This window comes from Trematomus bernacchii, unplaced genomic scaffold, assembly GCF_902827165.1.
Source record: "Trematomus bernacchii unplaced genomic scaffold, fTreBer1.1, whole genome shotgun sequence".
Taxonomy (NCBI): Eukaryota; Metazoa; Chordata; class Actinopteri; order Perciformes; family Nototheniidae; genus Trematomus; species Trematomus bernacchii.
In genome coordinates this window covers 53,491-80,755 of record NW_022987818.1, presented here as the reverse complement: position 1 = coordinate 80,755, position 27,265 = coordinate 53,491, and the positions used below count along the sequence as shown (strand labels likewise).

The 27,265-nt window shown below is 43.1% G+C and overlaps 1 protein-coding gene across 1 annotated transcript in view; it reads right to left on the bottom strand.

The window, feature by feature from the left end:
• Nucleotides 1-688: 688 nt before the first annotated feature.
• The window catches only part of LOC117498835 (laminin subunit gamma-1-like), a gene marked incomplete at its 3' end in the record, with an annotated part of 30,214 nt that continues 3,637 nt past the window's right edge, over nt 689-27,265 (bottom strand). The window contains 1 exon segment of the mRNA XM_034150977.1: nt 689-993. Within this exon segment, the coding sequence (XP_034006868.1) occupies nt 689-993 (305 nt within the window).

Sequence of the window (27,265 nt, the reverse complement as noted above, 5' to 3'; positions counted from 1 at the left end):
CTACAAGCATACTTCCTGTTGCTGAGGAGAGGAGACTGTATTTACGACCTGTAAACACTTCAAGGTTTCTATTGGTCACCGTTTGTAAAACACGCTGCTGCTGGTGTTCTGATGTCGATGCTCGGTGTGAGTGAAGAGAAAGACACGAGCTTTGGCTCCTGGTGTATGCGTCTGAAGAGAGTACCGTGACCCCCTCACCTGGAGCACGGGGGGTTTGATCTAAGACATAAGCTTTGGCTCCTGGTGTATGCGTCTGAAGAGAGTACCATGACCCCCTCACCTGGAGCACGGGGGTTTGATCTAAGACATAAGCTTTGGCTCCTGGTGTATGCGTCTGAAGAGAGTACCATGACCCACTCACCTGGAGCACGGGGGGTTTGATCTGAGACATAAGCTTTGGCTCCTGGTGTATGTGTCTGAAGAGAGTACCATGACCCCCTCACCTGGAGCACGGGGGTTTGATCTAAGACATAAGCTTTGGCTCCTGGTGTATGCGTCTGAAGAGAGTACCATGACCCACTCACCTGGAGCACGGGGGGTTTGATCTGAGACATAAGCTTTGGCTCCTGGTGTATGTGTCTGAAGAGAGTACCGTGACCCCCTCACCTGGAGCACGGGGGGTTTGATCTGAGACATAAGCTTAGGCTCCTGGTGTATGTGTCTGAAGAGAGTACCGTGACCCACTCACCTGGAGCACGGGGCTGTTGTCGAAGTTGTAGGCGCTGGGCCGGCCCTCCAGCGTGGAGAAGGCCACGTTGCCCCCGGTGAGCGGCGAGATGTCGCTGAAGTCGTCGGTGCAGAGCGCCTGCTGCTCGTCCTCTCCGGTGCGGATGAAGCCCCGCCCCGCCTTCTGGTAGGTCTTCTCACAGGAGCCGCTGTAGTACTGATAGGGCACCCAGGGCCCGCCTTCACGAGTCCGCTTGTAGATGGCGAAGCTCTCGGGGCGGCTGGTGTGGAACTTCAGCCGGACGTAGGTGATGTCGAAGGCCTTACCTGCAGAGGGAACACACACGGGGTTAAAACTCATGGACAACAGCTCCTCAGTTAAACATCTGTTATAGAGGCGCTACGACGAGATCCAGGTCACTTCATATTTACGCCCTGCTCTATCGAAACCAGGATGTATGCACTAGGGATGTTACGTTCACGAACGATCCGGTTCTTTTGAACGGCTCTTTGGTACGAACGAAGGGAACCGAGTCGTACTTGGTGAGAGCTGTTCTTTTTATCGTAGGTTCACTGCCTGCTATGAATCCACTCGCCTTTACGGGCGGGGAACCTCCGGCCCCCGGGCGAGACCATTTGGTACGGCCCTCGAGGTAATTTATAAACACACGCAAAAAAGAAAAACATTAAGAAATCTAGACCGCAAAAAAATGAAACAAGCGAGTGCCTGTTTTTCCTGGGTTAGGTCAGGGTCCTTGAACACAACACGAGCCTAACGTGTCATCACGTGGTATATGTCCCGTCTGCAGGGGTGCAGTTCTGCCGGAGAGCACCAGAACGTCGCTCCACCACTTCACAAAGTGCAGTACCCATAAGGAGCCGTACACATGCCGCAGTGTCTGCGTGGCTGTGTCTTTAGTTGAAAGCCCAGAGGAGATCTGTTCATCTGTCATACTGATCATACAGTCAATCACTTTGCTGTTATTAGCATCTGGTTAGCTAGCTATGCTAACGAATATAAGAAGCTTTTTCTCCAACCAGTGAGGTAAAGGCACATCTTTATATGATCATTATAGTTATAAAGAAATAAGAGAATAAAGTAAACCGGTATAAAATACTATATGACAGTAAAAAAAAGTTGTTATTAATAAACAAGAATAGAGTTTGAAAGGAGAGTGATTTGTAAAATATCCATAAAGAAAAATTAAATCTGTTTCCAGTTCAGTTTCATATCGTGTTGAGAGATGTTTCCATAGATCTCTAATGTTGCTCTCAAAGTGCTCCAGATTGATGCTTTCAACCTCAATATTTAAAAAAAAATCTTCCCGGGGGAGCATGCCCCCGGACCCCCCTGGAGGAGGTGAGGTCCCCCCTAGAGGAGGTGAGGTCCCCCCTAGAGGAGGTGAGGTCCCCCCTAGAGGAGGTGAGGACCCCCCTAGAGAAGGTGAGGTCCCCCCTAGAGGAGGTGAGGTCACACCGTGCACGTGCGTGCATGCCACACCGTGCACGTGCATGCATGCCACACCGTGCACGTGCACGCATGCGCGAGTCATGGTGAGATATCTGGATTCAGAGGTTGCTGTTTCTTTGCTCAGCATGAAAGAAAGGTGAAATGAATGGGCTGTGATTTTAGTATTTTGAAGCAGAGGTCAATCATCTGTACGGCCCTCGGAGGATGCTGAAAAAATGAAATGGCCCTTGAGAGGAAAAGGTTCCCCACCCCTGGCCTAACGCACGCTGCTTGAGTCGCAGTTTGGCTGAGAGATGGAGCAAGTTCTACATTTGACTGTGAGTAAAAGTAGATTTCTGGCAAAACAGTCAATCTTTATCCTGGTGATTATTTCACAGATAAACCTGATACACGCAGACACGCAGACACGCCCACACGCAGACACGCCCACACGCAGACACGCCCACACGCAGACACGCCCACACGCAGACACGCCCACACGCAGACACGCCCACACGCAGACACGCCCACACGCAGACACGCCCACACGCAGACACGCCCACACGCCCACACGCCATCAGCATAGAAACCCATACGAGGTGTTGATGAGACGCAAACTACAGCTCAGCACACATCTGTCTGACATCAAACCCAACGTACCTCCATCATAACACACACATTATGAAGGTGATGGACATCAACCCGCACCATGTGGAACACGGTACATTCTGATCCGATGAGAGCTCCCCAAAGACACACGGTGAAGGTCCACAGAACATGGAAACTGAATGCTCCGTTTCTCTGAACATAACGTCACATAATGATCTTCAACCCATCCTTTCAGAGTCAGTTATCATCAGCTGATCGTCTGAGGACTAACCCATCCAACATGGCAAAGTGGTACGTTAGCATCGAGCACTTCCATCTCCCTCACTCTGTCATGACGTGTCTTTTCTTTCTGAAGTCCTTTTTATGCGACGGGACAATTAAGATCAACTTGAGGAATCTTCTAGAAGCTTCTTGCTGTTGTAAGTTCACGGCTGCTCTCTGTAGTCGTTGGTATACATGTGACGTCTGAGCGTCTGCGGTTTGTTTAAGGTCTGCTGGAGGGTCACCTTGAGTGGGAGATAACGGGGGTTTAACCCCTGAAGGCCGTGCAGCTGCATGTCAGCCAGAGTTTACTAAACATGGAGTATTATTATTACGTCTGCAGGAAGCGTTCAATCTGAGACTCCTGGAAACACAGAGGGTCTCTCTCTGAGGGGGGGGGCAGGAATGTGAAGTGGAGTTGGAACATGCTAAAGCGCGGGATGGTTCTTCAACACCACACACACACACACAGAGACACACACACACACACACAGAGACACACACACACACACACACACACAGAGACACACACACACAGAGACACACACACACACACACACACACAGAGACACACACACACAGAGACACACACACACACACACAGAGACACACACACACACACACACACACAGAGACACACACTCACAGAGACCCACACACGGAGACACTCACACACACAGAGACACACACACACACGGAGACACTCGCACACACACGGAGACACACACACACACACACAGAGACACACACACACACAGAGACACACACACACACACACACACACAGAGACACACACACACACAAAGACACACACACACACACTCACAGAGACCCACACACGGAGACACTCACACACACAGAGACACACACACACACACGGAGACACTCGCACACACACGGAGACACACACACACGGAGACACACACACACACACACAGACACACACACACAGAGACACACACACACAGAGACACACACACACACACACACACACACAGACTTGGCGAGTTGCAGCAGGCTCCATGTTCCAGGAGCCGTCAGTCAGCGCGAGGAACGCCGGCATGTTTGAGTGTGTGTGTGTGTGTGTGTGCTGTTTGCTCTGCTAAAGAATCCACTCAGTAAACAGAGGGCCCCCCTCCCCACCCCCCTCAGAGGGCCTCCCCACCCCCCTCAGAGGGCCCCTCTGTGTGGACGGCAAATAAAGGTGAAGCAGCTGATAGGAGAAACAAAAGGCTGCAGTTTATTACAGGAAACAATGAAGCAACTGCAAACACACCGGCTTCCTCCTGTGTGTGTGTGTGTGTGTGTGTGTGTGTGTGTGTGTGTGTGTGTGTGTGTGTGTGTGTGTGTGTGTGTGTGTGTGTGTGGACAGAAGTACAGCAGAAACGATGAATTAAGGGATATTTTCTTTTCGTGGATTAAGCAATAATTCTTTGTTGGATTTGCATTTTTTATTAACTTGGATTAGTTGATTTTTTAATTTGATTATGTGATATTTTGTAATTGGATATAAGCATTTTTAACATATTTTCAACCATTTTTTTAAAACTTGGTTTAGCAATATTTGTAGTAGATTTAATGATTCTGATATTTCTTAGAATCAGATTTAGCCATTCTTTGTCATTTGGTGGTTTCTGAAGCTCGTTGATCATCTCAGTTTATGAACAATCCTTAAACATTAAAGGACCTTTAAAATCACGTCTACTCCATGGAAACATCAGCTCCTTCCGGACTCTTCTGGATCTCACAGACAGCTAAATGCAGAGAGGAGCTCCGAGGAGTTTCACAATAAAAGGGAGATTAATCACTTTTATTTAAATATGATCAAGAACCCGACCAGCCGGCAGGAAGTCCTGTCCCCCCCCGACGTCTCTTTAAATAAAACACAAAAGCATCTGTCGGCGTCCAGCAGACACACACAGAGGGAAACTGAGAGGAAACGAGGCAGCCTTATAACACTCAGTCACACGACAAGTATATCAATACATCAATACATGACGTTTCCTGTCACGTGTTCCTCACTGAGGCCTCTTTCTGTACTTCAGAATAAAAGCGGCTCCAGGGAAACGGCCAGCAGTGGAGAACTCACAACATGTCTGACACCCAGAAACCTTAAGAGCACAGGAAAAGAGGAAAGACTTAAAGTGGACCTATCATGGTATATTTAAATGATATATTGTAGGGCCATACCTATAAGGCATATTTATACGTTTCTGTTTTCTAAATACCAAACAGATCATGCATTTTAGCCATGCCTCATTTCACTCAATTTGCACTTTTTTTAGCTCTGCTCTGCAAGGGCTGATTCAGTGAGAACAGCGCCACCTACAGGCCTGGCATATGTACTACAGCGTCTCCAGCGCTTTGGAACGGCAATGGCCGTGGCTGTCTCCTCCTGATTGGTGGAGTTGGCCCAATAGCCGTAGCGCCACCGTCCTGACGTCAGGACAGTGTTCAAATCTGGATCAGTTTTTATCAGATCCGTTGCAGTCCCTTTTTTAGAGATTTGGGTATGGAGGAAAATAGAGAGGGTTGTGTTTTCTGACACTTGGTGAGTTCCCTGGAACACCGGGGACACATATTCATGTAGACAAGACGTACAAAAGAGCATTTTGCATGATAGGTCCCCTTTAAGTGAAATGTCGTGGAAGTTTCTCAGATCTTTCATCGTATCACGGTTTGTCCGAGCAGACTCATTCATAGCTTCCCAGTTGCGTAAAGAAGCGCAGAATGTAATGCTTTGTACAGGATGTGGTGTGTGCACCTTCTTTTTGGCAGAATTTAATCTCAGCCAAATGAAATTGTTTTCTTGATAAAAAAAATAAATAAATAAATCACAATTTTCAGCTGGAATGTGATTCTCTTTCCTGGAGGAAGTGGAAATCAAAAATGACTTGTTTGAATATCGACAGAAAGCTTGAAACGTATACAATTATTTATTTGTATTTTATAGTTTCTGGCTGCGATAAAAAGTGTATTTTTGGCAATTTTCTAAAAATAAAACACCTGTTTCCGGGTCTTGTTGTTCTGATAGTCAAAGTTGATGATTTAAGACTAGTTTATATATTCCTTAAATATATAACTCGAGTAAAGACCATCACAGTTAGAGCGGTTCAGCCGACGGCAGCTCAGCTTTGTGTTCAACGTACAGTCTTTAAGTGTTGATGATGTGCAGCCGCAGGAATCTCCCTCCTCTTCCTCCTCCTCCTCCTCCTCCTCTTCCTCAGAACAATCGGCGTATTGACGAGGAAGAATTTGACGGACAAAGAGAGGCTTTTATAGAGGAGCCGTATGACGCCAGAACAAAGAGCGACTCCTCGGGAGGAAACAAACCCTGACCCGGAGTGATCTGTCAGAGACCAGCAGGACCCTCGCCGACACGCAGCGGGGACTTTCAAAATAAGAGCTCACCAAACGAGCTTTCTGCTGGATCCAGAAACATGGCGTCAAGTAGGAAAAGCCAGACATAAGACATGTCAAATCATTTCTATAATATTTACAACGTTTTCTATCATTTTTTTTTAATTCATTTTACATATTTTTTTATCTCTTTTATTTTGTAATTTAATTGTAATTTGTATTGTTGTGTGTTTCATATAAATAAATAAACCTCGCTGGGGTCTTCCTCCGATAAGAAACAGGAAGCAGATGGAATAAAATCAGTGAAATCAGTGGAATCAGTGGAATCAGTGGAATCAGTGGAATCAGTGTACCGGCCCTTTAAGAAACTCCCCTCTGCTCAGATTTAAGAAACGCCAATTAGCTGTCGAGCTTTAAGCAGAGCTAACGGCCCATTGAGGAGAACTGGGGGGGGGGGGGGGGGGGGGGGGGGGGAAAGTGTGTGTGTGTGTGTGTGTGTGTGTGTGTGTAGAAAGAGCGAGATTTCTTTCCTGCCCAGATATGGAAGACATGACAACAGGCTGCAGTGTGTGTGTGTGTGTGTGTGTGTGTGTGTGTGTGTGTGTGCGCGTGCGTGCGAGCGTGTGTGTGTGTGTAAAAATGTTATACTATATTAAAAATTATTTGTAATATTATTTATTGTATATATTTGTGTCTGATATATAGATCATAATTAGGAGAAGCATTGCTCACGGAAACTTCAGGCGTGTTTCCCTTATTTATTTAAGATCCACCAGAGACTCTTCATTATTAATATAACTGATTCTTTTATAAATAAATATGAATAGATAGATCTCCTGTAGACGTGTACACTAATCACTAATCCAGTTTTGAGGGTATTTCCTGTGTTTAAGGGGTTTCAGGTAACGAGTGATCGGAGGTCTCAGAGTTTAGAGAGGACTCGTCTCGACTCGTCGTCCTGTCGTCGGTCCGTCAGTCTGCAGGGCGACGAGTCGAGACACGAACCTCAGCAGCAGGGATGAAAACCCAGAGACTAAGGGAGAACAAAGAGTCAGAAGGAAGAAGAACTGCTGCAAGGACAGAAGAGATTATTTAGCCACTAATCTGATTATTATATAAGTGCAGAGAGAAACAGAGATTTCCCCTTAGATTTAAGAGTTTTTCAGAATCAGCTTTATTGATGAGCAGGTAGAGGTTTATAAAAGGTGCAAACACACAGTGAGAAACCCTGTGAACCCTCCACTATAAAGCCTTAATACTTAAGGGACCTTTTATATGAATTTAAGGGTTACTTAAGATTTTCTTTTTGCAAAGCAGCTTTTAAAGTCAAATTGTCTTTATTAATGTTTTAATCTGCAGAGTACATTATCATCTAATGCAACCGTGCAGTGTAGTCTGGAGATTAGGTCGAAGGCCTCAACACTTAAAGGTGGGGTAGGTACGTTTGAGAAACCGGCTCGAGATACACTTGTTGTTATATTCCATGGAATGCTCTTAACATCCAGATAGCAATGAATATCTGAAGTGCTTTGACAACAAATACATAAAGAAATATCATCTGTGGAAGCAGTAGTACTGTAAAAAGCACGACCAATCATCTGAGCCGGCCCGGCTAAAGTAACTGGATGGCCTACCTGCCTGTCAGCCTTCCATCTGTGCACAAACTTATCTCGTGCCCTCATTGGTCATGTGCGCGTTCGTGTGTGTTGGAGGAGGGGCTCTGTAAGGAAGTGGCAGATTTTCTCCGGTTGTGTATTTTCAAATTCTAGCGCACTCCAGCTGGTTTCTCAAAATGACCTACCCCACCTTTAAGGGAACTTTTTAAAGAAGTTAACTTTTTTTTTTTGTGCAGCAGCTTTTCAAGTAAATTCTGGTGTTTTTAGTGTTTTCTTTAGATTGGTACGTTTTTTTTATTATTTAAAGAACATTCCTGTAAATCCTCCATTTAAAAAAGGCTTTAATATTTAAGGGAACGTTTTAAAGAACTTAAGGGTTTTTTTTCTGCAGCATTTGTCAAAGGGAAATCTGGTGTCTTGTATTTGTTTATTATAATTATTTTTAAAGTATATTCCTGTAAATTCTCCATCTACAAAAGCCTGAATATTAAAAGGGAACTTTTTAAAGAACTTAAGGGTTATTTGTGTAGCAGCTGTTAAAGTCAATCTGGTGTCTTGTGGTCTTGTGCAGATTACTAAGTGTTTCTTGTGTTTTACAGTAGCCTACATTCCTGGGAATCCTTAATTCTATGGCCTTAATACTTAAGGGACCTTTTTAAAAGAACTTAAGGGTGTTTTGTGGTCTTGTATTCTGCAGACTACTAAGTGTTTCTTGTTTCTTACAGTACATTCCTGTGAATCCTTAATTTTTAGGCCTTCATACTTAAGGAAACTTTTAAAGAACTTAAGGGTTTTTATGCTGCAGCCTTTAAAGTAAATCTGGTGTCTTGTGGTGTTGTGCAGATTACTAAGTGTTTCTTGTGTCTTACAGTACATTCCTGTGAATCCTCTTGCAGTCGGGCGGGGGGGGGGTGGGGGTGGTGGTGGTTACAGTTGCCATGGGGGAGTTTAAGGGGAAAAGCTCGCAGCGCCGTCCAATTAAATGTCCTCCCATGAGCTCATGCATTCTTCTCCTCCGTGACGAACAATGGCCGCTTTGACTTTTCGGACGGCGAGCGGCGACTCGAGAGCAAATCCGCCGCTTTGACTTTTCAGTCGGGGGTCAAAGGTCGGCGCCGTGTTTACATGCACGGAAGTAATCTGATTATTCTGAGCTCAGGTGCACGGCTGCACAGATTGCACTTAAATTCACACTCAAGTGACGTCTGTTAGTCAGAAACAAGTACATATTGACTGTCTCCTAAAACACCAGAAAGCAGGTTTTATTTAATGTCGAATTTAGCAGAAGACCAAAAAAACATTTAGGATTATTTGTCTTAAGGGTTTATGAGGTTGTGTCGTGGGATTTCTGAGGGATGCTACATTAAAAAGTATTGAAATACAAGTTGAATTAGTAACTTTTTAAAACCTAAAAACCCAGATCTTTGGGAACATACATTTAACTAGTTATTTGTCTCAGGAAACGTCCTTTTATTTTCCCAAATAATTACATTTTCTAATATTGTTTTGAATATTTAAATGGACCACCACACAGTGAGTCAAACAGAGCACTAATAGGGACTATTTTAGGCGTCTAAAATGTTCAAATGGACCAAAACAGATGGCACTATTCACAGTGAGGTCTGTTGGTAGGGAGCTGAAGCTTTGACAATAAAACCTTGGAATTGAGAGGACATTCAGATCTTAAGATGAGTGTTTTCTCCTCAGTTTGTAACGCAGTGTTTCCCCATGGGGGAGCAGGTGCAGGGGTCAGAGGTCAACAGAGACTCCTTTCAGATACAGCTCAGGGCGGGAATGTGAGGAATGCAGAGTTCAAACTGCAAGAACATGAAACAGTTTCCTCATGAGGAAGAGACGTTACAGGACTCTTTAAAGTAGAGACACTACATACTGATATACACCTGAACATCATCAGGAGAGGACTCTTTAAAGTAGAGACACTACATACTGATAAACACCTGAACATCAGCAGGAGAGGACTCTTTAAAGTAGAGACACTACATACTGATATACACCTGAACATCAGCAGGAGAGGACTCTTTAAAGTAGAGACACTACATACTGATATACACCTGAACATCAGCAGGAGAGGACTCTTTAAAGTAGAGACACTACATATTGATATACACCTGAACATCAGCAGGAGAGGACTCTTTAAAGTAGAGACACTACATACTGATATACACCTGAACATCAGCAGGAGAGGACTCTTTAAAGTAGAGACACTACATACTGAGATACACCTGAACATCAGCAGGAGAGGACTCTTTAAAGTAGAGACACTACATACTGATATACACCTGAACATCAGCAGGAGAGGACTCTTTAAAGTAGAGACACTACATACTGATATACACCTGAACATCAGCAGGAGAGGACTCTTTAAAGTAGGGACACTACATACTGATATACACCTGAACATCAGCAGGAGAGGACTCTTTAAAGTAGAGACACTACATACTGATATACACCTGAACATCAGCAGGAGAGGACTCTTTAAAGTATTGACACTACATACTGATATACACCTGAACATCAGCAGGAGAGGACTCTTTAAAGTAGAGACACTACATACTGATATACACCTGGACATCAGCAGGAGAGAACTCTTTAAAGTAGGAACTGTACGTTTGTGGCTCAGGTTTCAGTGAATAAAAACCAGGTCAGAAACAGGTTTGAAACAGGAGGAGAAGTTTAAGGTAAGGTGTCTTTCTTTAGCCACTCCTGTTCTCCACTCGTCTGTAACTCCAGTATCTGAACATCAGCTGCTTTCAGTATTTCTGCGTCACGTTAAATCTGTTTGCTGCTCGCTGTGTTTATAAAGCGCAGAGGAATGTTAATCTGCACACTGACATGTAAAGTGGGTCAGTTACACATTCATGCTGCCAGTTAATGTGTGAGCGCTCCTATAGAGAGGACGCTTCCACTCAGGAAACACAGACACCGTACGAGCACCTGAACGCACCGCGGGGAATACATCACAGCAGGAATGTGGAAATAAAACGTAATCTCTTCTTCTTCTGTGTTTGATAAACAGAGCAGCCGCCAGCTGATTGGACGAGGGGGGATTAGCGTGTGTGTGTGTGTGTGTGTGTGTGTATGGATAAGAGCTCCAGGTGATAAAAAGTCTGCGGCCCCTCAAGAAAGTTTCCCTGCTCTCCAACAGCTGCATTCACATGTTAATACAAATCAGTGTGTGTGTGTGTGTGTGTGTGTGTGTGTGTGTGTGTGGTGGGGGGATTTCCAATTAGCCTGTGAGGGGGAGGTGAGGCAGGAAGGAGGTTTTAATGTGAGGAGCTGCAGCCCTGTCATCATCTGTGTATAAGGGAAATATAAAAGACATACCTTTAACAGGATGTCACTTTTTTAATATCCATGTACGTTGAAGGTCGTACGTACGTAAGTCAACTATATGAAAATATTGCGGTATTAAACTTCCTGTCACGATAAATATCTGTAGTTTATGTTAAAGTAGGTAACTGGCCTTCAGAATAAAAGCCTCAGACACATTTCCACAGAGTCAGTTATTTTCAGAATAAAAGCGCATAACCTCAGAGTGCCACTCAGACAACATCAAGAAATTATGATGCGGATTTCAAAATAAAAGCTCACTAAAACGTCTTAAAGGAGCTGCGTTTTCATAATCTAAGTTCCTCAGTGTTAAGTAAACTGTCTCAGCACTTTATAAACTAACGTGCACCGAGTCTGAGGACAGAGGTCAGGTAATTACTCGTTAAATCATCCCCACAGCGTCTCATAAAAGTCGTTTAAACTTGATTTAAAGGAACAGAGACGAGGGAACAGAGACGAGGGAAAGTCACGGCAGACGTAACAAACTCCAGGAGTCCTAAAATAACCCCCGGTCACATGAGGGTGTCGGGAGGAGGGTTAACAGCAGAGACCACCAAAGAAGAAGCTGCCCCCCCCACAGAGGTGTCATCACAGCGAGACATCAGGAACAAACAAACCCCCCACCACCACCATTATCATCAGAGACAGAGACAAAGACACCCCCCCCCCCCCCACAGCTGCTGGTGCAAAACCATGATTTTCCTTTTCTTAATTCTTGGTTAATTTAAATCTGATTATTATATTTAGATTATAATTTTTTTTTTTCGGAGGCCGCAACTAACAATTACTTTGAGTCGCGTTGAAGCGAAACCTAAAGAACGCGTTGAATCCACTAAGTGCTGATCTGTCCTCACCTCAAAGACGCGGGAAAACCGGGTTCGCCACACACACACACACACACCACACACACACATACACACACACACACACACACACACACAACACACACACACCACACACACACACACACACACACACACACACCACACACACACACACACACACACACACACACACACACACCACACACACACACACACACACACACACACACACACACACACACACACACACACACACACACACACACACACACACACACACACACACACACACACACACACACACACACACACACACACACACACACACACACACACACACACACCACACACACACACACACACACACACACACACACACACACACACACACACACACACACCACACACACACACACACACACACACACACACACACACACACACACACACCACACACACACACACACACACACACACACACACACACACACACATTGAAACCGGCTCCCAAAGTGAGTCTGGAGACGACACGCTTGCGGCTCCGTGTGGACGCCCTATACGATCATTTCCTGAATCGATGACGCCATAGCCCCGCCTCTCCCCCGCGTCATTGCTGATGCGTTTCGCCAACAACAACAACAACAATGGCAGATCACAGGGTTGCGTTCGTGCTCCAGACGCTACTGACCGTGATACAGATGTTAGTGCAAAAACTATGTATGCCTTATGCCCATGCTTACAGGCCCGTCATATGTACTACAGCGTCTCCAGCGGGTCGAGCGGTCTCGTGCGGACGGACACGTTTCTTGAGCCTATTCCGTGTGGACGGAAGACTTTTTTGAAATCGACCAAGGTTCGATTTCGTCTCCGTGTGGACGGGGCCTAAAGGCTGTAAGAGAGTTTCATGTCTCAGCAGCATTCTGACCTTTAGTCCACAAACACTAGGTACTACATTTCCCACAATGCAACAGGACAGTGGGATTTGTAGGAACAGATTTAAAGCATGTAAAAGGTACAATCTTGACCTCAGAAAAAGTGCATTTATTTGCTGTGGTGACAACCAATCAAAACAAAGATAGCGACCACCAAAAGGCCAACGTTTTACGGTCTTTGTTTGAGACGACATTTAAACTGGTACAAAATGATAAAGTAGATACGGCAGATATTTCACAGTTGAGTTTAATGAAGTTGTTCATGTTTCCTTCAAGGATCGCAGGATAACAAGACACACTTTAAACAGGAGTTTTGTGGCCGTCCTCACAGAATAATGAAATAGGGTGGTTCACTAGAGGAGAGGTTTGTTTTGGAGCCTGCAGCACAGATAGACATATCCAGCTTTAATCAGTTAGCAATGATTTAATTAAGCTGTGTTTAACCACAGAGGGGGGGGGGGGGGGGGGGGGTCTTCCCGTCCGAAGGAGACTTGTGTTTTCTTTGGGATTAAATCAGGAACATCATGTCCTCGAGAAGAAAGAAGACATCTGGAGATCTACAGAACATAAGTCATATTTATTTTACTTAAAAAAAATGTTTCTTTAACATTTTAATTTCATTCGTTTTAATCCCTTTTTTTTTTTAATTTGAAAAATGTTTTTATCCTTTTTACATTTAATTATTTTCAGGCCATTTTTTATATATTTATTTAATTTTGTAAATGGAACTTCGGATGTGGATTTTCAAAATAAGAGAGCTTTAAAATGTCTTTAAGGAGCGGCATTGCCTCTATAAACTGGTATTTTCATCAATGGGTTGAATCAATTACTTTTCAGAATAAAAGCACACCACCTCAAAGTATCTGGGACAATATCAGGTTATTCTGTTGTGGATTTTCAAAATAAAAGCCCTCCTAAAGCCTCTCCATCCACTGTACGATCATCCAAGTGGAAAAGATGAACAAATATTTCATAACAAGGAACACACTTCCACAGATTGAGCTAATTTCAGAATAAAAGCACACCACTTCAGAGTGTCTGGGACAATGTCGGGATATTCTGCTGTGGATTTTCAAAATAAAAGCCCTCTAAAATGACCTACAGAAATCCCTGTTACAATCCTAGTTTGGTCATTTCCACTCAGACGAAAACCAAGGAATTCTGTCTTGTGGATTTTCAAAATAAAAGCCCTCTTCTAGCTCTCTCCATCAGCTGTACAATCGTTGAGTGGAAAAGATGAACAAAGGCCTGACGCTCACGTTTCAGCCGGAGATAAATCCGTCCTCACCCTAATCATCTGTTCACACACACGTCACTTTTTACCCCGTCCTCCTGCCGGGGCGAAACACACACACACACACACACACACACACACACACACACACACACACACACACACACACACACACACACAACACACACACACACACACACACACACACACACACACACACACACACACACACACACACACACACACACACACACACACTACACACACACACACACACACACACACACACACACACACACACACACACACACACACACACACACACACACACACACACACACACACACACACACACACACACACACACACACACACCACACACACCACACACACACACACACACCACACACACACACACACACACACACACACACACACACACACACACACACACACACACACACACACACACACGGAAGTGAGTACCAAGGGGTCAAAGCTATGCACCGCCCGGTGATCTGTTATGATGAGCTGCTGGAACAAAGTCTATACAGGAAACTCACGATCGAGCCATTTAGTTCCCGGTCAGATTGTTTTCTAACTGCTCTTACATTAACACAAAACCACTAATCATCACTACAATGTTCTTCATCTCCTTTAAAGCCGTGAACTACGTCTCAGACTAGTAACTGAATATACAAAGAATACACACTGAACATGTCTCCAAAGCTAACGTGTTGTGGATTAGTGGACCAAAACAATTCAATCATAGTTAATAGTTTTATTTCTGGTCCTTTTCTTACTTTTTATCCAAATACTCCAAGGATAATTCCCCGTATGTGTAAACCTACTTGGCTATAATAAACCTGTTTCTGCACTTGAACGCATCATCTGGGGGATTCCCAGTGTCCTGCTGACCCTGTGTGAACATGAGGGCGTGTGAACTTCAGCAGCAGACACTCAAAACTCTCACCATGTTGGAGGGTCCTTGAACGCACCTGCAGCTTTAGAGGAGACTCAGATCTTATACTTGAGTAAAAGTAGAAGTACTCTGATCTTGTAGTAAAAGTAGAAGTACTTAGTTATTGTACTTGAGTAAAAGTAGAAGTACCAGAGTGTAGGAATACTCTGTTACAGTAAAAGCATTCAAAATGTTCCTCAAGTAAAAGTAGAAAAGTATTATCATCAAAATATAGTGAAAGTACAATAAAAGTAGTCATTGTGCAGATTGGTCCATTTCAGAATAATATATATGATATGTTTTATAATGATTGATCATGAAAGTGTTCTCAAAGCTGGTAAAGGTGCAGCTAGTTTGAATGACTTTGTATACTGCAGGGTAGCTTGTGAATTTACTCCAGGTGGAACTAAAGTCTGATTTAACACTTGGTTATATTTCACATCATTCATCCAGATCTGTGAAGTAACTAAAGGTATTAAATACATGTAGTGGAGGAGAAGTACACCATGTACCTCTGAACTGTAGAGGAGTAGAAGTACACCATGTACCTCTGAACTGTAGAGGAGTAGAAGTACACCATCTACCTCTGAACTGTAGTGGAGGAGAAGTACACCATGTACCTCTGAACTGTAGAGGAGTAGAAGTACACCATCTACCTCTGAACTGTAGTGGAGGAGAAGTACACCATGTACCTCTGAACTGTAGAGGAGTAGAAGTACACCATGTACCTCTGAACTGTAGTGGAGTAGAAGTACACCATGTACCTCTGAACTGTAGAGGAGTAGAAGTACACCATGTACCTCTGAACTGTAGAGGAGTAGAAGTACACCATGTACCTCTGAACTGTAGTGGAGTAGAAGTACACCATGTACCTCTGAACTGTAGAGGAGTAGAAGTACACCATGTACCTCTGAACTGTAGTGGAGTAGAAGTACACCATGTACCTCTGAACTGTAGTGGAGGAGAAGTACACCATGTACATCTGAACTGTAGTGGAGTAGAAGTACACCATGTACATCTGAACTGTAGTGGAGTAGAAGTACACCATGTACATCTGAACTGTAGTGGAGTAGAAGTACACCATGTACCTCTGAACTGTAGTGGAGGAGAAGTACACCATGTACATCTGAACTGTAGTGGAGTAGAAGTACACCATGTACATCTGAACTGTAGTGGAGTAGAAGTACACCATGTACATCTGAACTGTAGTGGAGTAGAAGTACACCATGTACCTCTGAACTGTAGTGGAGTAGAAGTACACCATGTACCTCTGAACTGTAGTGGAGTAGAAGTACACCATGTACCTCTGAACTGTAGTGGAGTAGAAGTACACCATGTACCTCTGAACTGTAGTGGAGGAGAAGTACACCATGTACCTCTGAACTGTAGAGGAGTAGAAGTACACCATGTACCTCTGAACTGTAGAGGAGTAGAAGTACACCATGTACCTCTGAACTGTAGTGGAGTAGAAGTACACCATGTACCTCTGAACTGTAGAGGAGTAGAAGTACACCATGTACCTCTGAACTGTAGTGGAGTAGAAGTACACCATGTACCTCTGAACTGTAGTGGAGGAGAAGTACACCATGTACATCTGAACTGTAGTGGAGTAGAAGTACACCATGTACATCTGAACTGTAGTGGAGTAGAAGTACACCATGTACATCTGAACTGTAGTGGAGTAGAAGTACACCATGTACCTCTGAACTGTAGTGGAGTAGAAGTACACCATGTACCTCTGAACTGTAGTGGAGTAGAAGTACACCATGTACCTCTGAACTGTAGTGGAGTAGAAGTACACCATGTACCTCTGAACTGTAGTGGAGGAGAAGTACACCATGTACCTCTGAACTGTAGTGGAGTAGAAGTACACCATGTACATCTGAACTGTAGAGGAGTAGAAGTACACCATGTACCTCTGAACTGTAGTGGAGGAGAAGTACACCATGTACCTCTGAACTGTAGTGGAGGAGAAGTACACCATGTACATCTGAACTGTAGAGGAGTAGAAGTACACCATGTACCTCTGAACTGTAGTGGAGTAGAAGTACACCATGTACCTCTGAACTGTAGTGGAGGAGAAGTACACCATGTACCTCTGAACTGTAGTGGAGTAGAAGTACACCATGTACCTCTGAACTGTAGAGGAGTAGAAGTACACCATGTACCTCTGAACTGTAGAGGAGTAGAAGTACACCATGTACCTCTGAACTGTAGAGGAGTAGAAGTACACCATGTACCTCTGAACTGTAGAGGAGTACCTCAAAATTGATCTTAAGTACTTGAGTAAATGTACCTTTACAGCTCTCCGTTTGAACCTTGCTGACTTCCTGTCTACAGATGTAGATGATATCCCCCCCCCCCCTGATTCTATCTCAGTGTTTAGTCTGAGCCGACATGAAGGTTCAGTTTCAATCTGCCGAGGTCTCTCCTCTTTACACAGAGCATTGAACACCATGACGAGATGGGTTCCCAAACAATCAAGTCCTGAGTCTTTGGTGTTCAAGTCCTGAGTCTTTGGTGTTCAAGTCCTGAGTCATTGGTGTTCAAGTCATGAGTGTCCTGAGTCTTTGGTGTTCAAGTCCTGAGTCTTTGGTGTTCAAGTCCTGAGTCTTTGGTGTTCAAGTCCTGAGTCATTGGTGTTCAAGTCCTAAGTCATTGGTGTTCAAGTCCTGAGTCATTGGTGTTCAAGTCCTGAGTCTTTGGTGTTCAAGTCCTGAGTCTTTGGTGTTCAAGTCCTGAGTCTTTGGTGTTCAAGTCCTGAGTCTTTGGTGTTCAAGTCCTGAGTCTTTGGTGTTCAAGTCCTGAGTCTTTGGTGTTCAAGTCCTGAGTCTTTGGTGTTCAAGTCCTGAGTCTTTGGTGTTCAAGTCCTGAGTCTTTGGTGTTCAAGTCCTGAGTCTTTGGTGTTCAAGTCCTGAGTCATTGGTGTTCAAGTCCTGAGTCTTTGGTGTTCAAGTCCTGAGTCATTGATGTTCAAGTCCTGAGTGTCCTGAGTCTTTGGTGTTCAAGTCCTGAGTCATTGGTGTTCAAGTCCTGAGTCATTGGTGTTCAAGTCCTGAGTCATTGGTGTTCAAGTCCTGAGTCTTTGGTGTTCAAGTCCTGAGTCTTTGGTGTTCAAGTCCTGAGTCTTTGGTGTTCAAGTCCTGAGTCATTGATGTTCAAGTCCTGAGTGTCCTGAGTCATTGGTGTTCAAGTCCTGAGTCTTTGGTGTTCAAGTCCTGAGTCATTGGTGTTCAAGTCCTGAGTCATTGGTGTTCAAGTCCTGAGTCATTGGTGTTCAAGTCCTGAGTCTTTGGTGTTCAAGTCCTGAGTCTTTGGTGTTCAAGTCCTGAGTCATTGATGTTCAAGTCCTGAGTGTCCTGAGTCATTGGTGTTCAAGTCCTGAGTCATTGGTGTTCAAGTCCTGAGTCATTGGTGTTCAAGTCCTGAGTCATTGGTGTTCAAGTCCTGAGTCTTTGGTGTTCAAGTCCTGAGTCATTGGTGTTCAAGTCCTGAGTCATTGGTGTTCAAGTCCTGAGTCATTGGTGTTCAAGTCCTGAGTCTTTGGTGTTCAAGTCCTGAGTCATTGATGTTCAAGTCCTGAGTGTCCTGAGTCTTTGGTGTTCAAGTCCTGAGTCTTTGGTGTTCAAGTCCTGAGTCATTGGTGTTCAAGTCCTGAGTCTTTGGTGTTCAAGTCCTGAGTCTTTGGTGTTCAAGTCCTGATATTTCTGATGTCATGTCTGCGTGCTGCGTTCACTGCCTGGAGGAACTATAAACCCTTGGCGTAGTTTTATCCGGTGGAAAGAGTCTCGGATGATGAAGGCGGTAATTACAGACACTGAGTACTTCCAGTGAAGGCATCATGTGATCCAGATGTCAGCAACGTTTTAATAACCGACACTTTATGTAAACAAAGGACGCGCTCCAACACGAACTCTAAATCCAAATATATTTTACCCACAATGCACCTGCAAGTCCCCCCCCCGGCCCATTGACAGTGTGTTAAGGTGCAGCGGTGACCCTGAATGCACCATGCTACCGAGATGACATTTCAAAATAAAAGACAGAAAGTTTGTGTATAAACGGCAGAATGAATTTAAATGTCATCCAAATGGCAAAAAGGAATATATTTAAAGGCTGTATACGTGTGGAGAACTATTCTTTATTTAATATTGTGATGCTGAAGGGTTCCCCCCCAAAAAAATGAATCAGATCGTAAACATTTAAAGATTATTTCACGAAAATATACTTTTTTTTTTTACTTTTTCACACAAACAAACCTCTGAAACGTGACCTCTTTGGTGGAGGGACTTATGGGTAAAAATTGTTAAATGTCAAGTGAAGATTCCCCAGAACACACAGACTCTGAACCCCCCCCCCCCCCTCTCATCCTGGCCCAGTGACAGTGTGTGAAAAGGTGCAGCGGTGACCCTGAACGCACCACAGGCGTTTAATTAGCACTTGGTGACAAGAATGTGGAGTCTGTACTTCAAAGTGATGAGAGGGGGGGGGGGGGGGGGGGGGGTAAATAAAGAGCCCCACTCCCACCTGGAGATGTTAATGAGAGTTTCAGCTTCACAACGAAACACCCCGCCAAAATAAAAGCCCCTTCTCAGGTGAGGTATTAGGCTATTTCTGCAGCAAAGTGTCCAGAAAGAATCATTCATTCACTCACGAAGAGGAGAATTAACTCATTTTCCATCTTCCAGCTTCAGAAACCTCCCTCCATGATTATGACAGGGAACACACTCCACAGTAAACAGCATAAAGGAGATTTTACGCACATTTCCAGAGAGTTATGAGTGAGTTTTGGTGAGAAAATGATCAGTTTAGATCTACTACAATGAGGATACTAACAGAACAATACGCTCCAGCTATTTAGAGAATGCAGAAATGTCTCTAAAGTCTGTTTCTCTATTAGAGAACTGAATTAAAGTGAATATGTTTGGACGTTTAAACACATCATCAGACACTGGCACGCACATTTAAAATATATTCTGACTTTTTGACACAGCTAACCATGAAGGTATGTCATCAGGTTGTCTCTGCGCCACCCCCAGATCAAACCTCAGAGAGAAACAGGAGGGATGCTTTCCCCGAAGGGATTATTTATTCCTGTGTTATCTCAATGAAATGTCATCTGGACCTGCAGCCGGATGTTAGCGTCTGGAAGCTCAAGGTTACAGAGATATCTGTATGTTTTGGCGCAGTGGTTAGAGCGTTGATCATCAGATCAAGGGGCGTTGGTGAACTCCAGTTCGAAACCCGCCTCGGCCACCACCGCGTCAGGACGTTGTGTCCTTGGGCAAGACACTTTACCCACATTTGCTCCTGTCCACAGTAAAGACTCTTACATGTCTAATATGTGTAATGTGTAATTGTAGAGTGCTTTGAGCACCTGTAAAAAATGAAATGCATTATTATTATTATATTTGAGGGCCCTGAACGCCCCGTGCCAGACCTCCTACTCTGTGTATACAAAAATAAATATTAAACAAACCCAAACATTATTTATCTGCAAATAAACATTAAGGAAATCTGTGAAAATCCAAAAGATATGACTTATATATGTTAAGTCCATTATAATGAAGATAACCAGTAAAAGCTGAGTGTCATATATTTAAGCAATAGCTCACGACAGGCCGTGGTATATGCTCATTATATCACAGCTAAGGGGCGTGGTTCAACCCCCTCAGCTGTGATATAATGAGCATATATCACGGCCTGAAGTGAGCTACTGCTTTTATGAAACGGTTACCAAGTGTGGCAATATGAAAGAAAAATACACACTCTAATTTAAATAGTTTTTATTAGTAAATAATGATGTTCAAAATAAAATAGTCCCTCTGTTGCCTTCTGCACGAAACATAGTGCGAGGTGGTTGCTATGCAACAACACTAACAACAGCTAGCGAACATATTAGACAGAGAGCGTTGATCCATTATTTGGCTATTTATTTACATTAATGTGTATGTTGCCGTTTATTGTGCACCCACTGAAAAACTGTCCAGCATCAGCAGCATGGCTTACGTGGTCACTTGTATAGGCTGAGGTTGTTCTAGGCTGTTCTTTGGGGTGGAGAGAATATTGCTCCACTTTCTCCGGTCCCAGAGATTGGGCTTCCAGTAGCTCTGGAGAGAGCTTTCTCACCTGTGGCCACTAACGGTCATCATTTCTCTGCTTTGTTTCAAGACCCGCATCAGAAAGCTTTTGAATGGTGATACTTTTCCAGTTGGTCTACCTGCTCTTCAAGTAGCTCTGCATGTCGTCGTTTAGGTGCTTTTTGTTCTGGAGATAGGCACTCCTCAATCCACTCCTCCATAGTAAGACCCCCCCCCCCCCCGGAGGTCGAAGTTAATCTTAAATGTTTTTGCGGACCTTTTTGATTACAGATTTGAAAACATTGTTGCTTGCTTTAAAAGTAGCACAATTCATTATGTCAAACCTTGGAAAGTATCTAAATATCCCTGCCCTAATGCCAAAGGAACTGCACACTGAATATGTTTTTGCCGTTTGATGTCTATGTCTGGACCGTTGCGTAAAAAGGAGGGTTTCTGCCCCGTTACTTCTCCGCTGCTTTCTTGTTCCAGTTTGAAAAGCAAACTGCAGGCAGTTTGCTTTTCAGCCCAACTGTATACTGTTTATCTCAGACGCGGAGGGATACTGAGTTGTTGTGAAAAGTAACTTACAATTCTACCCGTGGTATACGCTCAGTATACCACGGCTAAGAACCAATCAGATTGCTTGATTTGACTTGTCCGTTTTATAATAAATATTATAACACATACTGTATCAGGGGTGTTTCTAGAAAGATATATTATGAGTATTGTTGGGGAACAATTTGCTTAGGTATTCAACCTTTGACATCATCATTGTCTCCTTTCCCACGGCACAGGTCTACGGCCTTGGGTTCTGCTGCTATCTCTCTTAAGGAGAGGCAGCTTGGGCGCATTGTTGTTGCCAGGCTATGACCGAGCACAAGCTGCCATGAGGTAGTTTACTGTTCAGGGACATCTAGAGGCCCTTCTTGTTAGGAACGTAGGTTTCCTGGCGCACATTCTTTTCTATGGACGACAGCTCCAGTTAGATTCAGGGTCCATATTTGTTTAGTCTCGCTGATGAAGAATGTTGATTATTACACTCTGAACTAGTTAAAACCTGGAGCTACAGGAGGGTTCTTCAGAATTTTTAGATTTTCAGAATATTGAGAAAAAGTCAAAATGTTGAGAAAAGTCAGGATTTTTAGAAAAAGTCAGAATTTTAAGGATTTTTAGAAAAAAAAGTCAACATTTTCAGATTTTCAGAAAAAGAGTCAGAATTTTTGTGTTTTTCGGAAAAAAGTCAGAATTTTTCGAAGTTTTAAGATTTTCAGAATAGTGAGAAAGTCAACATTTTGAGAAAAAAAAGCACTTTTAGACTCAGAGCTCCTCCTGAGAGTTAAGGATTTTCAGAAAAAATTCCAAATTTTAAGATTTTCAGAAAAAAATTCAGAATTGTTGTGTTTTTCGGAAAAAACTCAGAATTTTCAGAAAAAGAGTCAGGTTTTTTTTTATTTTCAGAATGTTTAGAGAAAGTCAGAATTTTTGGATTTTCTGAGAAATGTCCGAATTTATGAAAAATGACTGTATCTATCTTTTATATGATTTATCTGTTTTATTTGTTTTAGGTCCTATATATATATTCATGTTGCTCTGTTGGAGGACATCCATCTCCTCTGAAGCTGCTGAGCTCATGGTGAGAGAGACTTGGATCTTAAAGTGTTACTGGAAAGTCTGCATGTTGTTGTGAGGGCGCAGCGCCCCCGTGACCCGGTGCAGACTAAACTCTGGATATACACCAAAACATTAGTGTGGAAAACAATGAGCAGATTAGTTAAATACTACAAAACATACAATTGAAATGCACTGTGGGACGACATGCATTGTGGGAACAACGCCAACAGCAGCAGTGCATTGTGGGAACAATGCCAACAGCATTGCATCATGGGAAACGCCTGCAGAGAGTTTCTCGAGCCGCTCCTCATCTGCAGGCTTTCCATCCCGCCGTAAAAAAAGTCCACGTTTTGAGTTTTTTCTGTCAGGAGGGGCCAGCTGCAAATTATACTGATGTGAGAGAGCGTGGGTGAGGGGGGGAGAGAGAGATGGGGGGGAGAGAGAGATGGGGGGAGAGTGTATTGTTGTGAGTCAGGAATGAGCTCAGCGTGGGAAACGACTGCAGGACATTACAGCCAAACAGCTGGAGCCAGAATCCTGCAGCTGACCCAGTCTTTACAGAAACATGGAGTCTGGATTCAGTTTGAACAGGAACTCTAATCCAGTCTCTCAGAAGTACTCAGATCTTGGAAAAGTAGAAGTATTCAGATCTTGTACTTGAGTAAAAGTAGAAGTACTCAGATCTTGGAAAAGTAGAAGTACCCAGATCTTGGAAAAGTAGAAGTACTCAGATCTTTTACTTTGGTAAAAGTAGAAGTACCCAGATCTTGTACTTGAGTAAAAGGAGAAGTACTCAGATCTTGTACTTGAATAGAAGTACTCAGATTTTGTACTTGAGTAAAAGTAGAAGTACTCAGATTTTGTACTTGACTAAAAGTAGAAGTACTCAGATCTTGTACTTGAGTAAAAGGAGAAGTACTCAGATCTTGTACTTGAGTAAAAGGAGAAGTACTCAGATCTTGTACTTGAGTAAAAGGAGAAGTACTCAGATCTTGTACTTGAGTAAAAGGAGAAGTACTCAGATCTTGTACTTGAGTAAAAGGAGAAGTACTCAGATCTTGTACTTGAGTAAAAGGAGAAGTACTCAGATCTTGTACTTGAGTAAAAGGAGAAGTACTCAGATCTTGTACTTGAGTAAAAGGAGAAGTACTCAGATCTTGTACTTGAGTAAAAGTAGAAGTACTCAGATCTTGTACTTGAGTAAAAGTAGAAGTACTCAGATCTTGTACTTGAGTAAAAGTAGAAGTACTCAGATCTTGTACTTGAGTAAAAGGAGAAGTACTCAGATCTTGTACTTGAGTAAAAGTAGAAGTACTCAGATCTTGTACTTGAGTAAAAGTAGAAGTACTCAGATCTTGTACTTGAGTAAAAGTAGAAGTACTCAGATCTTGTACTTGAGTAAAAGTAGAAGTACTCAGATCTTGTTCTTGAGTAAAAGTAGAAGTACTCAGATCTTGTACTTTAGTAAAAAGTGATGTTATTGTTCTGCAGGAAGACTCTTAGTTTTTCATCTTTTGAAGATTTCAGCTTCAGACTTCAAAGAGTCGCTCTGGTACTGAAGCGAGAACCCCCCCCCCCCCCTCAGACAGCTGTTTTCACGTGACTCTCGTCCTGCAGTAACCTCATGTCTAAATGTCTAATTCATTCAAAAACGCCCTGAAAACAAATCCAGAAAGCTCATCATCTGTCAAATAAATACTGGAAAAATAATAGTATAATCCTGAATAGTATAACCCTGAATAGTATAACTCTGAATAGTATAACCCTGAATAGTATAATCCTGAATAGTACAACCCTGAATAGTACAACCCTGAATAGTATAACCCTGAATAGTATAACTCTGAATAGTACAACCCTGAATAGTATAACCCTGAATAGTATAACTCTGAATAGTACAACCCTGAATAGTATAACCCTGAATAGTATAATCCTGAATAGTACAACCCTGAATAGTACAACCCTGAATAGTATAACCCTGAATAGTATAACTCTGAATAGTACAACCCTGAATAGTATAATCCTGAATAGTATAACCCTGAATAGTACAACCCTGAATAGTATAATCCTGAATAGTATAACCCTGAATAGTATAACCCTGAATAGTATAACCTCTCCTCGTTGGAAAAGGAACCACTTTTTTTCAGTTACAAAATACAGTTTTAATAGAGCGTTGATTTATAAAACTCTTTCTTGATTTGAGACCGTTGTGTTGGACAGTCACTCGATGGAGCAGGACTGAGCCCCAATACTTTCTCTTTTACCAGAGCGCACCAGACTCCATGCAACATTCAGCCCATTTAAGGCTGTTTCTTGGGTTGTTTGCATGTCTGTCAGCAGGATTCGGACAATACTACTGGTCCAAATTTGATCAAAGTTGCTGGAAACCTGAGGTCTCGTTGAAAATCGATGCCACTAAATACAGTTAAAGTACAGCTTTGATTTAGCTAACTGTGTCCTGATTCTAGACCGCTGTGTTGGACATGTTGGATAGAAGTGAGAATCAATACTTTTTCATTGACCAAAACGCACCAGACTGAGCCAATTTCAAACTGTTTTCTAATCAAACAAAGGAGCTGCTTGCGTTTCAACTTCAGGCTTCTTCTGTGATCTTATAAAAAAGCACTTTTAGACTCAGAGCTCCTCCTGAGAGTTTGAGGTTTGAGTTTCAGCCGTGTTTCTGAAAGCAGAAGGAGGCCCCTCTGCGTCCCTCTGCAGGTTTCTTCTTCATCTCTTTGTGGCTGCTTCGTGTCCGGACACGTCGTCTTTCCTGCCGCTTCAAAGAGTCGCCGCTCCACAAACACTTCCAGCTTCCTGAGATTAAAGCGTCCAAAGCCTCAAGAGAACTTTATCATCCTCTCAGGATCAGGAGGAACTCAGCGCAGACCGACAGGGGTCCTGTGATTGTTGGATAACGTGCCGAGTATTGTTCCAATGTTTCTGCAGACTTTAAGGAATAATGCGTGACATTTCTGTGATCAAATGTCTGAGAAAACTAGCCCTAGAGTTGCATTATCCCGATAGAGAAAAGTGGGATTGTAAGGTAACGGTGCCTCTCAGACAACAGTGTAGGTATTACAAAATATATATAATAAAACAGATACAGAGCCGGGGGAAAGGGGTAAGGGGGTAAGGGGTTATGAAACCGGGAAAGAAACAGAGAATAGTCCACGTTTATTTCTCGTTACTCTGTTTCTTATGGATATTATCTCCTCATTTTCATTTGCAGTAACGTTGTGTGCCAGAAGCTGTGATAAACTGAGCTTTTATTCAGTTGAAGGCCACATTTTTCTACAACACTTTTAAATCTTGGTGCTTTTTAATAGTTTTATATTAGAGAAACAAGCTGAGCTAACGTTAGCCTTTAGCTCGTAGCCCTTCGGTCCAGTTTCCTCTGGGAAAACACTGATAAACTGCTTTATTCAGTGTTTTTATCAGTTAGACTCATTTGTTTTAGAGAGGAGGCAACTTTTGGGGATAATTCAGCTTCAAGTCAAATCTTCCTTCACGTCTGGATCTGAAGATATCAGAAGATCAAGCTGAGCTAACATTAGCCTTTAGCTCGTAGCCCCTTGGTCCAGTTTCCTCTGGGAAAACACTGATTTCTAACATGTAAAACAAGTTCAACTCATCAAGTCATTTGTTTTAGAGACGAGGCAACTTTTTAGGATAATTCAGCTTCAAGTCAAATCTTCCTTCACGTCTGGATCTGAAGATATCAGAAGAACAAGCTAAGCTAACGTTAGCGGCAGCCGAGCAACATGCAGGCAAGAAACTCTGATTTAAAACCTCAAACTGAAACTTTATTCCCCGTTTCCCGCTTTATTTCAGACGCTATCAAACTCCAGTGTTCACAATTGATTTCATTTGAGACCCATAAAGACAGAATTTAAAGATAGCGTTTTTATAAAGTTATTTACTGCTCGGATAAGACGTTTCAATCATCATCAAGTTCATAAACTCTACAGAGAAATGACTTTCTTCCCAACGTGCTGAGAGTCCTCTCTGCTAAAACTCATTTTGGCAGAAATGGACCAAATATTTACAATCCTTCCAAACAGGAAACAAACTCTCAGACTTTCAGCCGAACCACTTCCTGTCGAGCGGACAAACGTTTGGATTAGGTTTACTGAAAGATGTAATTACACAATCACAACTAAAAACCCTCAGACTGCTGCTGGACTCCTAGAGAACAGGACTACATTACCCAGAAGTCTGTGCAGCTTTAACAGGAAAGTTCAGGATCATGACTTCCTGTTTAGAGCACATTTTCCCAGCGGTTTACAAAATAAGAGCTTTATATATTTTCATTC